This window comes from Dendrobates tinctorius, unplaced genomic scaffold (assembly GCF_039654945.1).
Source record: "Dendrobates tinctorius isolate UK_male_01 unplaced genomic scaffold, ASM3965494v1 ptg000040l, whole genome shotgun sequence".
In the NCBI taxonomy this organism is placed as follows: Eukaryota; Metazoa; Chordata; class Amphibia; order Anura; family Dendrobatidae; genus Dendrobates; species Dendrobates tinctorius.
In genome coordinates, this window is record NW_027361708.1 from 16074621 (window position 1) to 16087546 (window position 12926).

General features: G+C 42.2%; 1 protein-coding gene across 3 annotated transcripts in view; it reads right to left on the reverse strand.

The window, feature by feature from the left end:
• Positions 1 to 12926, reverse strand: part of OGDHL (oxoglutarate dehydrogenase L) — a 142083-nt gene that overhangs the window by 12201 nt on the left and 116956 nt on the right. For all 3 annotated transcript variants that reach the window (XM_073574838.1, XM_073574835.1, XM_073574837.1), the window contains one exon: positions 400 to 578. In XM_073574838.1, the coding sequence (XP_073430939.1) occupies positions 400 to 578 (179 nt within the window). The remainder of the gene's footprint in view (positions 1 to 399; positions 579 to 12926) is intronic.

The window sequence follows — 12926 nt, forward strand, 5'->3', positions numbered from 1 at the left end:
AGTTCTATGTTACGCAATATAACAAATTCACATTTTCTGTTTTTCATAATGTGAGCTACTAAGAATAGATTACATGCTTAGTTTTAGGAGCATATTTTTGGTTATATATTTATAATTTTCTTTAAGGAGAACACTCTAACAGACCATCTCTAACTGCAATTCTGGGTGGCTGCCTCAAAGCTTCACTATAAATTTTATTTCATCTGTTTAATTATACATTGTTCAGAAGAAAAAAAAATATAGGTGGAACTAAGCAATCATGATAAAAAGCAACTGCGGATGGATAAATTATTCATGAGTTTACCCTCCCGGGGCACTTAGCCTTTATTAACCTCCCCACTGTGTAAATCAGTCAGTGACTCTGTATGATGAGCAGATGTGAGATCAGCATTCCCTCACCATTCCTTCCATGCCATGCGGTAGGAGCAGCACGATTCCGTTGTGACGCACCCACTTGGCCTGTCCAGGGCTGATAAACTGGTCAATTATACATTGTGCAGTGTTGTGAAAGTCGCCAAACTGAGCTTCCCACAATACCAAGGCATTAGGACTAGCCATGGCAAATCCAAGCTCAAAGCCTAAAAGCAAAAGAAACCTTATTAGATAATTACGTGGTTATGGATATTTCCAGCTCTGGCACTTGTGTGACATTATAATAATACACTTGATAGAATATCTTTCATGCCATTCTATTGCATCTGATCAAAGGATATGACTGCCGTCGTGATGGACCACACCACATCTGGAGACCCCACGTTACCGAAAGCCTAACAAATTATTTTCTTTAATATAACCCATTCACTCCTAGGCAATTGCTTGTTTTTGCGCTTTTGTTCCTTTATGGCTGCCCATCTAGTCACTTGTCTTCACAGGAAAACAAAGATGGCATCCCTTCAGAAGGCCCTCGGATGCTAACACAATCCATTGCCCCACCAATTAAGTCACAGAGGGTCAATGAGAGCTGATGTGCACACGCATACCTTTGATCACGCCATTTAAATGCCACTATCAGTGATTGACAGAGGCATGTAAACGACTAATCAGCACTACTCGCAGATAACATTGGTCAGTTACAGCAAGATTCCGGCTGCAAATCATAGCCTGTGTCTCCCGGGTATACTCAGCTCGATCCATGCTATCATGTCAGATATAATCGGTACTTGGTTAATTATCCTGCATGCAAATTTAGGAATTTTTCTAATTTAATTCATTACCTTATTTTTGCTTCCTCCTGTCCCTAACACCATGCTGCAGTGCTATTTTAATGCCCAGTTCATGCTCCTTTCAACCGGCAATCAGCAAGATCTGAACAATATATTCAAACAGTCCATGTACAGGACCTGTCTGAGCCCACTGCTGTACTCAAAACTTAGACAGGTATAGTCTATGGAGCAGTCCTAGACTGACACACTGCATGCGTATCGGAATTTACAGAAATAAAACTATATACGTCACCACATGCGCAAGCAATACATAAACTTTACTGTGCACACTGATGGTTGACTTTTCCTTTCAGACAGTAAAACCCCTTTTAACCAATTATGGACACAATTCAGTAGCCTGCAGACCTTTGTTTTATGTCCAGAAAACCCCTTTTAGTCTATTTGTAGTTGAAAATCGATACCCATATTTAGCAGTGTCATCAGCATAAACCTTATTAATAGAATTTCTATGAACGTCAAAAAGGTGTTAGAAAGTTTTTGGCATTTATAGGACCATTTACTTTGCTCTCATCTCCCCATGAGTTCCTATGCTTCCCGTTTATTCATTTTAACAAAGGTTTCCCTTAATCTCAACATTTTTTGATTGAACAGATATCTGGTAACAAAGTGGCATCCATACTGTCATGCCTCTATTAGGGTCGGGGTTCTCATTTCTTTAATGCATGGGGTCTCACTTACAAGAGATAAGTGGATATTAAGGGTAGCATTTGACTAAAAATTTTCTCAAAATGGTAACTCTTTAGTTTACATTTGTTCATTAAATTCTAAGTATGACATAACATTTTCAATATTGTGAATGTGACATATGCCACAAACTTTGGGCAAGAATGAGTTAAAAATTAATAGTTATACATTTTTAAAAAATAAAATAAAAATCGACAAAACAAATACCCAGCCTTTTTTTTTCTAGGAGACAATCAGTGATGCAGTCAACCCTCAATGCTTGAGAGACTAGTACAAAAAGACAGAAGCCTGGAAGATCGGGCCTCTGTACTTCCTGATCCGGCCATATGGAGGCGTGACCGCTGCAGCCAAATACTGGCAACAGCAGCAACAGTCACATGTCAGGCAATGTTAAAGGAACGTCAGGCGGTGAAGGGAAGTTCAAAAGGTGGAAAATCCATTTACGGTAAATGCAAATCATTCTGCATAGTCCTGACCATCCAAAAGGGCGTCAGAAAAATATACAATAAATACAAAGCATAAATTTTATGCACCAAGTGTGTGTTCTGCCTCTTCATTTTCAAAAAGTTTATCCACTTCCTGACATCAGTTCAGCCCACTCCTTACAAATCAGGTGTGCTGGGTTTTTCAGTACATTATATGGTGATATGTACATGGTCATTCAAAACTTAAAACTTTCCCCCAAGAAAAACAAGCATTCATATGGCTATGCTGACAAAACAAAAGTTGTTCCAGTCAGTAAGTGATTAAACAATGAAGTCAAAAATACCAAGAAAACATATATTTGGTCATTTACATCTTATAATCCTCTCATTCTCGGATCCTCTACCAGAGGCCTGGGAATTTGAGGGTTCTGCGTAGGATCTTGGTTGTTGCCAGTATTGCGCATTTCTGGACAGAGAGTTCAGATGTTGCTCATGGCATCTGTTGTAGCCATTTTCCCAACTTAGGGGTCACTGCTCCAAGTGCTCCTATCACCACTGGAATCACTGTTGCCTTCACCTTCCACATTTTCTCCAGTTCTCCTTTGAGGCCCTGGTATTTCTTCAGCTTCTCATATTTCTTTCTGATGATGTTGTCACTTGGCACTGCCACATCTATTATCATTGCTGTCTTCTGATCGTAGTCCACTAACACAATGTCTGGTTGGTTAACCAACACCTGCTTATCTGTCTGGATCTTGAAGCCCTACAAGATTTTAGTCCTTTCATGCTCCACCACTTTTTCTGGGGTCTCCCATCTGGACTTAGCCCATATGCTGCGCAGATGTTCCTGTATACAATTCCAGCTACTTGGTTGTGGCGTTTGGTATATGTCATTCCTGCTTGCATTTTGCATCCTGCCACTATGTGTTGGACTGTTTCTGAGGTTTATTTGCATAGTCTGCACCTTGGGTCTTGTCTTGTGTGGAAGATTCCTGCTTCTATGGATCTGGTACTTAGTGCTTGCTCTTGTGCCGCTATGATTAGTGCCTCCATGCTGTCTCGGAGTCCAGCTTTCTGCAGCCATTGGTAGGATTTCTCCATGTCAGCCAACTCCATTATCAGTATACATAAAGAGTTTCCTATATTTTCATGACTATGAAAATTGTAGATTCACTCTGAAGGCATCAAAACTATGAATTAACACATGTGGAATTATAAAATTAACAAAAAAGTGTGAAACTGAAAATATGTCTTATATTCTAGGTTCTTCAAAGTAGCCACCTTTTGGTTTGATTACTGCTTTGCACACTCTTGGCATTCTCTTGATGAGCTTCAAGAGGTAGTCACCGGAAATGGACTTCCAACAGTCTTGAAGGAGTTCCCAGAGATGATTAGCACTTGTTAGCCCTTTTGCCTTCACTCTACAGTCCAGCTCACCCCAAACCATCTCGATTGGGTTCAGGTCTGGTGACTGTGGAGGCCAGGTCATCTGGCGTAGCACCCCATCACTCTCCTTTTTGGTCAAATAGCCCCTACACAGCCTGGAGGTGTGTTTGGGGTCATTGTCCTGTTGCAAAATAAATGATGGTCCAACTAAATGCAAACCGGATGGAATAGCATGCCGCTGCAAGATGATGTGGTAGCCATGCTGGTTCAGTATGCCTTCAATTTTGAATAAATCCCAAACAGTGTCACCAGCAAAGCACCCCCACCATCACACCTCCTCCTCCATGCTTCACGGTGGGAACCAGGCATGAAGAGTCCATCCGTTCACCTTTTCTGCGTCACACAAAGACACGGTGGTTGGAATCAAAGATCTCAAATTTGGACTCATCAGACCAAAGCACACATTTCCACTGGTCTAATGTCCATTCCTTGTGTTCTTTAGCCCAAACGAGTCTCTTTTGCTTGTTGCCTGTCCTCAGCAGTGGTTTCCTAGCAGCTATTTTACCATGAAGGCCTGCTGCACAAAGTCTCCTCTTAACAGTTGTTGTAGAGATGTGTCCGCTGCTAGAACTCTGTGTGGCATTGACCTGGTCTCTAATCTGAGCTGCTGTTAACCCGCGATTTCTGAGGCTGATGACTCGGATGAACTTATCCTCCGCAGCAGAGGTGATTCTGGGGCGGTCCTCATGTGAGTTAGTTTCTTTGTAGCGCTTGATGGTTTTTGCCACTGCACTTGGGGACACTTTCAAAGTTTTCCCAATTTTTCGGACTGACTGACCTTCATTTCTTAAAGTAATGATGTAGTGATGGCCACTCGTTTTTCTCTACTTAGCTGCTTTTTTCTTGCCATAATACAAATTCTAACATTCTATTCAGTAGGACTATCAGCTGTGTATCCACCAGACTTCTGCACAACACAACTGATGGTCCAACCGCATTTATAAGGCAAGAAATCCCACTTATTAAACCTAACGGCACACCTGTTAAGTGAAAACCATTTCCAGTCACTACCTCTTGAAGCTCATCAAGAGAATGCCAAGAGTGTGCAAAGCAGTAATCAAAGCAAAAGGTGGCTACTTTGAAGAACCTAGACTATAAGACATATTTTCAGTTGTTTCACACTTTTTTCTTAATTATATAATTCCACATGTGTTAATTCATAGTTTTGATGCCTTCAGAGTGAATCTACATTTTTCATAGTCATGAAAATAAAGAAAACTCTTTGAATGAGAAGGTGTGTCCAAACTTTTGGTCTGTACTGTACATACATACATTCCTCAATAAAAGAGAATATCAAAAAGTTAATTTATTTCATTTCTTCAATACAATGAAAACCCAAGAGTTATTACCTCAGTAAATAAGAATACTTCATAACACCAGCTTCAAAAATTATTTTAAAATCCGAAATGTTGACCTACTGAAATGTATGTTCAGTAAATGCACTCAATACTTGGTTGGGGCTCCTTTTGCATCAATTACTGCATCAGTGCGGCGTGGCATGGGAGGCGGTCAGCCTGTGGCACTACTGAGGTGTTATGGAAGACCAGGTTGCTTTGATAGCAGCCTTCAGCTTGTCTGCATTGTTGGGTTTGCTGTCTCTAATCTTCCTTTAGACAATACCCCATAGAGAATCTATGGGGAGGTCAGGCGAGTTTGCTGGCAAATCAAGCACAGTGATACTGCTGTTTTTAAACCAGGTATTGATACTTTTGGCAGTGTGGATAGGTGCCAAGTCCTGCTGGAGAATTAAATTTCCATCTCCAAAAAGCTTGTCGGCATAGGGAAGCATGAAGTGCTCTAAAATTTCCTGGTAGACGGCTGTGCCGATTTTGGTCTTGATAAAACACAGTGGACCTACACCAGCAGATGACATGGCTCCCCAAACCATCACTGATTGTAGAAACTTCACACTAGACCTCAAGCAGCTTGGATTGTGGCTTCTCCACTCTTCCTCCAGACTCTGGGACCTTGATTTCCAAATGAAATGCAAAATTTACTTTCATCTGAAAACACTACCTTAGACCACTAAGCAACAGTCCAGTTCTTTTTCTCCTTGGCCCAGGTAAGACGCTTCTGGTGTTGTCTACTGGTTATGAGTGGTTTGACACAAGGAATGTGACACTTGTAGCCCATGTCCTGGATACATCTGTGTGTGGTGGCTCTTGAAGCAATCACTCCAGCAGCAGTCCACTCCTTGTGAATCTCCCCCAAAATTTTGAATGGCCTTTTCTTAACAATCCTTTCAAGGCTGCAGTTATCCCGGTTGCTTGTGCACCTTTTTCTACCACACTTTTTCCTTCCACTCAACTTTCCATTAATATGCTTGGTTACAGCACTGTTAACAGCCAGCTTCTTTAGCAATGACCTTTTATGGCTTACCTTCCTTGTGGAATGTGTCAATGACTGCTTTCTGGACATCTGTCAAGTCAGCAGTCTTCCCCATGATTGTGGAGCCTACTGAAACTGACTAAGGGACTTTTTTTTAAACTCTTAGGAAGCCTTTGCAGGTGTTTTTGGTGAATTATTCTAATTTACTGAGATAATGACTTTTGGGTTTGCATTGGCTGTAAGCCATAATCATCAACACTAACAGAAATTATCACTCTGTTTGCAATGACTATATGAGATTCATTTTTTGAATTGAAGAACCGAAATAAACTTTTTGATGATATTCTAATTTAGTGAGAAGCATATATATATATATATATATATATATATATATATATATATATATATACATACATACATATATACACACACATATACACACATATACATACAATTGAGGCCAAAAATTTACATCTAATGTACAAAGCTCAATGTGGATGTGTATGTATGTGTGTGCGTATGTCCGGGATTGGCATCCGCACCGTCGCAGCTACAGCCACAAAATTTGGCACAGTCACACGTCTGGACCCCGAGAGCGTCATAAGCTATGTTGTGAGGCGAAATTTTAACCCCACACGTTCCAATTCACCAAACCATTTTGCCCCTATCTACATAATGGAGAAAAAGTGTATGTATTGGCATCTGCACCATCGTAGCTACAGCCACAAAATTTTGCAGTCACACGTCTGGACCCCGAGAGCGTCATAGGCTACGTTGTGGCCAAAAGTATTGACACCCCTGCAATTTTGTCAGATAATACTCAGTTTCTTCCAGAAATTGATTGCAATCACAAATTCTTTGGTATTATTATCTTTATTTAATTTGTCTTAAATGAAAAAACACAAAAGAGAATGAAGCAAAAAGCAAAACATTGATCATTTCACACAAAACTCCAAAAATGGGCCAGACAAAAGTATTGGCAGCCTCAGCTTAATACCTGGTTGCACAACCTTTAGCCAAAATAACTGCGACCAACCGCTTCCGGTAACCATCAATGAGTTACAATGCTCTGCTGGAATTTTAGACCATTCTTCTTTGGCAAACTGCTCCAGGTCCCTGATATTTGAAGGGTGCCTTCTCCAAATTGCCATTTTTAGATCTCTCCACAGGTGTTCTATGGGATTCAGGTCTGGACTCATTGCTGGCCACCTTAGAAGTCTCCAGTGCTTTCTCTCAAACCATTTTCTAGTACTTTTTGAAGTGTGTTTTGGGTCATTGTCCTGCTGGAAGACCCATGACCTCTGAGGGAGACCCAGCTTTCTCCCACTGGGCCCTACATTATGCTGCAAAAGTTGTTGGTAGTCTTCAGACTTCATAATGCCATGCACACGGTCAAGCAGTCCACTGCCAGAGGCAGCAAAGCAACCCCAAAACATCAGGGAACCTCCGCCATAATTTCAAAATACCTAAAGGTGTCTTGTTTATCTGTACAAACAATTATACACAAGTACAAACAAGATGGAAATGCCCAGCCATCATACCAATCAGGAAGTAAAGGTTTAGTACATCACTTACATAAACGTTTCGGTCATATCTTGACCTATCTCAGTGTACCGACTGCTCATCTAAGGACATGGACATGTAAGAGGGAAATAATCTCTTCTGCCATGTGGTACCTAAATGTCACTAATAGATGAGAACAGCCAAGATATAATAAAGTTGAAACTGACCGTTATCCACCAGAAATCAGGTGAGTGGCCACGCGATAGTGTAGCCCAGTGACTGCCGGAAGATTACCACACAAGGACGCCATTGTTTGGCCATGGGATAAGACTTCTGGTGCATACCGGGTCTAATTAAGCTCCATCATCTTACATTGGGCTACACCCATAAGTGAGCTTTTGAACATTCAAGTTGAGTGCCAAGTTTATTGTATTTTCTTTTTTGTTTGGGACCCTACTTGTGCACCTACATGGTAGTGCCACAATTTGCCATCACCAATCAGGAAGTAGACGGGTTCTGCGTCCCAGAAATGAACGTGCTTTGGTCTGACATGTGCATATCAAAAGACCTTGTGAAGATGGTGGTGGAAACTGGTAAAATTGTGTCAATATTCACATTGAAACGAGTACTATATTAACATGGGCTGAAAAGCCACTCTGCCAGGAAGAAGCCATTACTCCAAAAGAAGCAAAAAAAGCAAGATTAATGTGTGCAAACGCACACAGGGAGATAGACCTTAATTTTTGGAGACATGTCTTGTGGTTTGATGAAACTAAAATTGAACGTTTTGGGCATAATGACCATCGTTACACTTGGTAGAAAAAGGGAGAAGCTTGAAAGCCTAAGAACACCATCCCAACTGTGAAACACAGCGGTGGCAGCATCATGTTGTGGGGATGTTTTGCCACAGGAGGGACGGCTGCACTTCACAAAAATAGATGGCATCATGAGTAAAGAAGATTATGTGGCAATACTGAAGCAACATCAAACAGAAAGTTAAAGCTTGGGCGGAAATGGGTCTTTTAAATGGACAATGACTAAAAGCACAATGCCAAAATGTTAACAAAGTGGCTTAAAGATAAAGTCAATGTTTTGGAGTGGCCATCACAAAGCCCTGATCTCAAGTCTATTGAAAATTTATGGGCAAAGCGACCTACAAACCTGGATCAGTTACACCAGTTTTGTCAGGAGGAATGTGCCCAAATTCCGACCAAATATTGTGAGACGCTTGTGGAGGGATATTCGAAAGGGCAATGGTACCAAATACTAATGAAATGTATGTAAACTTTTGATTTTGCAGTAAGAAAGAAAAATGCTTTAAAACATTCTCTCTCACTCTGGCATTTGGAAAATATTACAGTAATTATAGTAATCCTAAAAGACCCAAAATGGGAAAGATTTACTCTGATCTCATGTCAGATATTAAGAAAACATGCATATGTCTTCTTATATAGTGTACTAGCTGAAGAGCCCGGCGTTGCCTGGGCATAGTAACCAACTGTGGTTAGTTATAACAAATTATAATGATTATATTGCACATAAAACCATTTCACATCATATATTCAACACTACAGATATGCAACACAAATTAACTAAACGATTACCCAAGTATCTTCTCCTGTGTGATACTTTCTGCTGAGCTGTGTATCTAATCCTATCGTGTGTTACTGACACAAAAATTTTGTGGCTGTAGCTACGACGGTGCAGATGCCAATACATACACACACTTTTTCCCCATTATGTAGATAGGGACAAAATTGTTTGGTGAATTGGAACGCACGGGGTTAAAATTTCTCCTCACAACATAGCTTATGACACTCTCGGGGTCCAGACGTGTGACTGTGCCAAATTTTGTGGCTGTAGCTGCGACGGTGCGGATGCCAATCCCGGACATACACACACACACACACACACACACACACATCCACATCGAGCTTTATATATTAGATGTAAACTTCTGGCTTCAACTTATATATACACACACACACTAGAAAAAGTGGCATATTGATTATTGAAATAGCTATAATTAAGGACACGCTCTGTATGAAATTAAAGGACTGCTTTCAACTAGAGAATATTAGACAAACTTTTCCTGTAATGTCCATAAGTTTATGGTGGCTTTTAATTAATTAGTCCTCTCTTGCCAAGTGTATTGTGCATACTGGGGAGGATGACAGGCAGGCTCAGACTTATTATTCTACACATGTGGAGAAGAGCAGAAGCCACCACTAAGCTTTCAGTGGCAGGTGTCATGTATCTGTCATTTCTACCATTACTAGGTCAAATTCCCTCTGGGAAAGAAGCCTGCGAGTGTCTATTTTCTCATTGTGTTGAATAAACCTTGTGCCATCTGAAAGGAATACTATAAATGAATATGAAAAATATTAAGATTTAGGGGGAAAAAAATGTACTAAAGTTTAGATGTCAACAATATTATGTTTTAATTACTATCTAAAATGCGTTTTACAGTTTACATCCAAGTGTAAAAAAAAGCCCAAAACCAAGACAAATTCTATGTATAATTTGGCTGCTGCCTTGATCTGTCAAACAATACCCATGACCAAAGGTTGACAGCTGTCATTCTCCTAATACTAAACGAGCGTCTCTCTCAGTAAGTGCTGCCAGCCACGCTCTTTTCGCTTGGATTCTCCAAATATTGGTCTAAAGGGTTTTGCGGCAAAAACCTCTCACCATCAGCAATCGCTAGGTTAAAGTATTAAGCTATGGTTAGAATGGCCCTCCCCAAAGCCAGCGCTGAATCTGCACCGCTGAAGCGAAGACATCACAAGCACAGCACAAGGGACAGCTGAGACAAGTGAGCTTAACGGCTCATGCCGTGTACATTGGCCAATTTCAGAGACCTGACTTCTCTGGTCAGCGCATAGACATGGATCAGATACTGTATGTCTCTGTCAACCATGAAAAGCCAAAGATGGAAATAAATACCCCATTATAGCATTGCTGACAAGATATGCAATATTTGCGGTAAGGCCGGGGTCACACTAGAGTGAAATACGGACGAGTGAGAGGCGTTAAAACCACGCATTACACACAGACAAATGAATGTCTATGGGTTTGCTCCCAACAGCCGTAAATTTCTCGTCCGTATTCTATGGTCCGTGCCAATCGCAGCATGCTGCGATTGTCAGTGTACTACGCCCATAGTACGCCAATGCAAGTCTATGGGTGCGCAAAAAATACGCATAACACATGGACCACACGTGTGACTTGCGAGAAATACGCAGGTCTTTTGGCAGGTGACAGGAAATTGGCCAATCCATCATCAGGAAGCTTAGACATGCTAATTAGCTCAAAAAGCGCTCCAGACATCCAGGAAGTACGCCTCCACGGAGTCCTGCAGCGTCATGGCACCATATTTCCTTAATGTGGAGATGCTTATTGTATTAGTGCAGGAGCGGCCAGAAATCTGGGACCAACGTGATGCCCATTATGCCAACAGGGCAAGAAAGGAGGCGTCATGGAGGCGCATAAGTCGCCAGATGTTCCACGATTTTGGTGATCAGCCACGTGAGGAGCAACAGCAAATGAGTAAGTACAACCCAAAAAGTGTTTAAAATTGCCTCACATCAAAAAAGGCATTTAGAATCAGGACCCCCCCCTCCTGTGCTTAGCCTTTTTGACTCATGAGGCGTGTAGATTTTTATGTGATCCATTGTTTTACACTGACATAATTTGGCCCAGGCCACAAGCTCCTCATCCTCCTAGCCAACTAAGTTATTAAGTGTAGTTACTTGATCCCTGAACTATTGTGACCCTGTGTATCTGGGCTGGATGCCCCAATTATATATGCCACCCTGGGTAGAACGCACACCTTAGAAGGACACATGCCTAGGCTACTGGTAGCAAATTTGACCTAGCAAATATGTGAAATTGAGAATATTTCCTGTCACATTGCAGTAGAAGATGTGATGAGACGCTGGCGCAGCATCCGCGACCAATACAGGCGGGAACGTCAACAGCGTGCCAGGAGTGGTGATGCGGGCCACATAAAGAGGAAATATATCTATTATGACCGCCACTCCTTCCTCGGTCCAATTCTGGATCTGAGACTGTAAGTAGATACCTCACACCACATTACACAGATACTTTACAGGGCCACAAAAATGTATTTCATTTTGGCTCTGTTCTATTTCATAACAGAACTCAGTCCAACCTTACTGAGAGAGAAACTGGCTCAGATACCGAGCCCATCATAGATCCTGGGGCTGTAGGGGAAGAGGTGGCTGGCCCATCTTCTCCCCCTCAAAGAAGCATGGGTGAAGATTCCTCTCCGGAAAACCCAGTGCCTGCACCACAAACCCCACCACCAGGACCACATCCACAAGCAGGACTGTCTGCTGCTGCACCATCCGCCATACAGGAGCAGGGCAACATCAGCAGCAGCCCAACTGCCCAGATCCAGGGCTCACCGCAGCCTGCTGGACCATCCCGGCGAGGAAGAAGGCGCCAGATCCCTGCCCAAGATACCCGTACCAAAGTTGACACAGGGGTACTGAACTATCTGGCTAGAGTCAATAATGATGATGGCGAGGAGGCGTACTCACGCAGCCTGGCCCCTTATCTTCGGGGCCTTTCCCGTGAGGTGAGGCTACGTATTCGAGGATGTTTTCGGATCCTGCTTGATGCAAGCACACACCCCAATACCTCATATGAGTTGTTTGAACATCTGGAGAGGTGGCAGCTTTACCCAAGGAATCTGATGCGCCTTAGACACCCCACACACATGCTTGCTCAAGTAGGCTCTGAGGATCCTCAAATACGTGGGCCTACACCTCACCCCCTTCCTCCCCCTACCCAACCTTTCCCATAGCAGCCACATATGTCTGCCTCTAGCCAACCTCACCAATATGGCCACTTGTCCACCCAGTGTTAGAGGCTGGTCCCAACCTGGTTGGGGACGACATGGCTATTTTGGTGGGTATTAGCCAAGGGCCTACCAGCCCCAACAAGAGGCCCCTCTACAATTTCAGTTAGTCCAGTACCCACCACAATCCCAGGAGGCAGTACACTACCCACATCATGGGCAACAGTATGCCCCCACACAGGGCGATGGCCAAGTTGGGCAAAGTAGCCTGCAGCAAACACAGGCTAGTCTTCCGCCTTCTCCTCCCCCGACCTACCAAAATTTGTAATATAGCCATTTTGGTCTTGCATAATGGTTTTGTTGTATTTTTGTTTTTCTGCAAACGTTTTGTTTCAAAATTTTCACATCTGCAAAAAGGCCACTTTGGGCCATTGCCACATTTATCATATGGCAATAATGTTTTTCAAAACAAACAGAAAAAAAAAAAAAGGC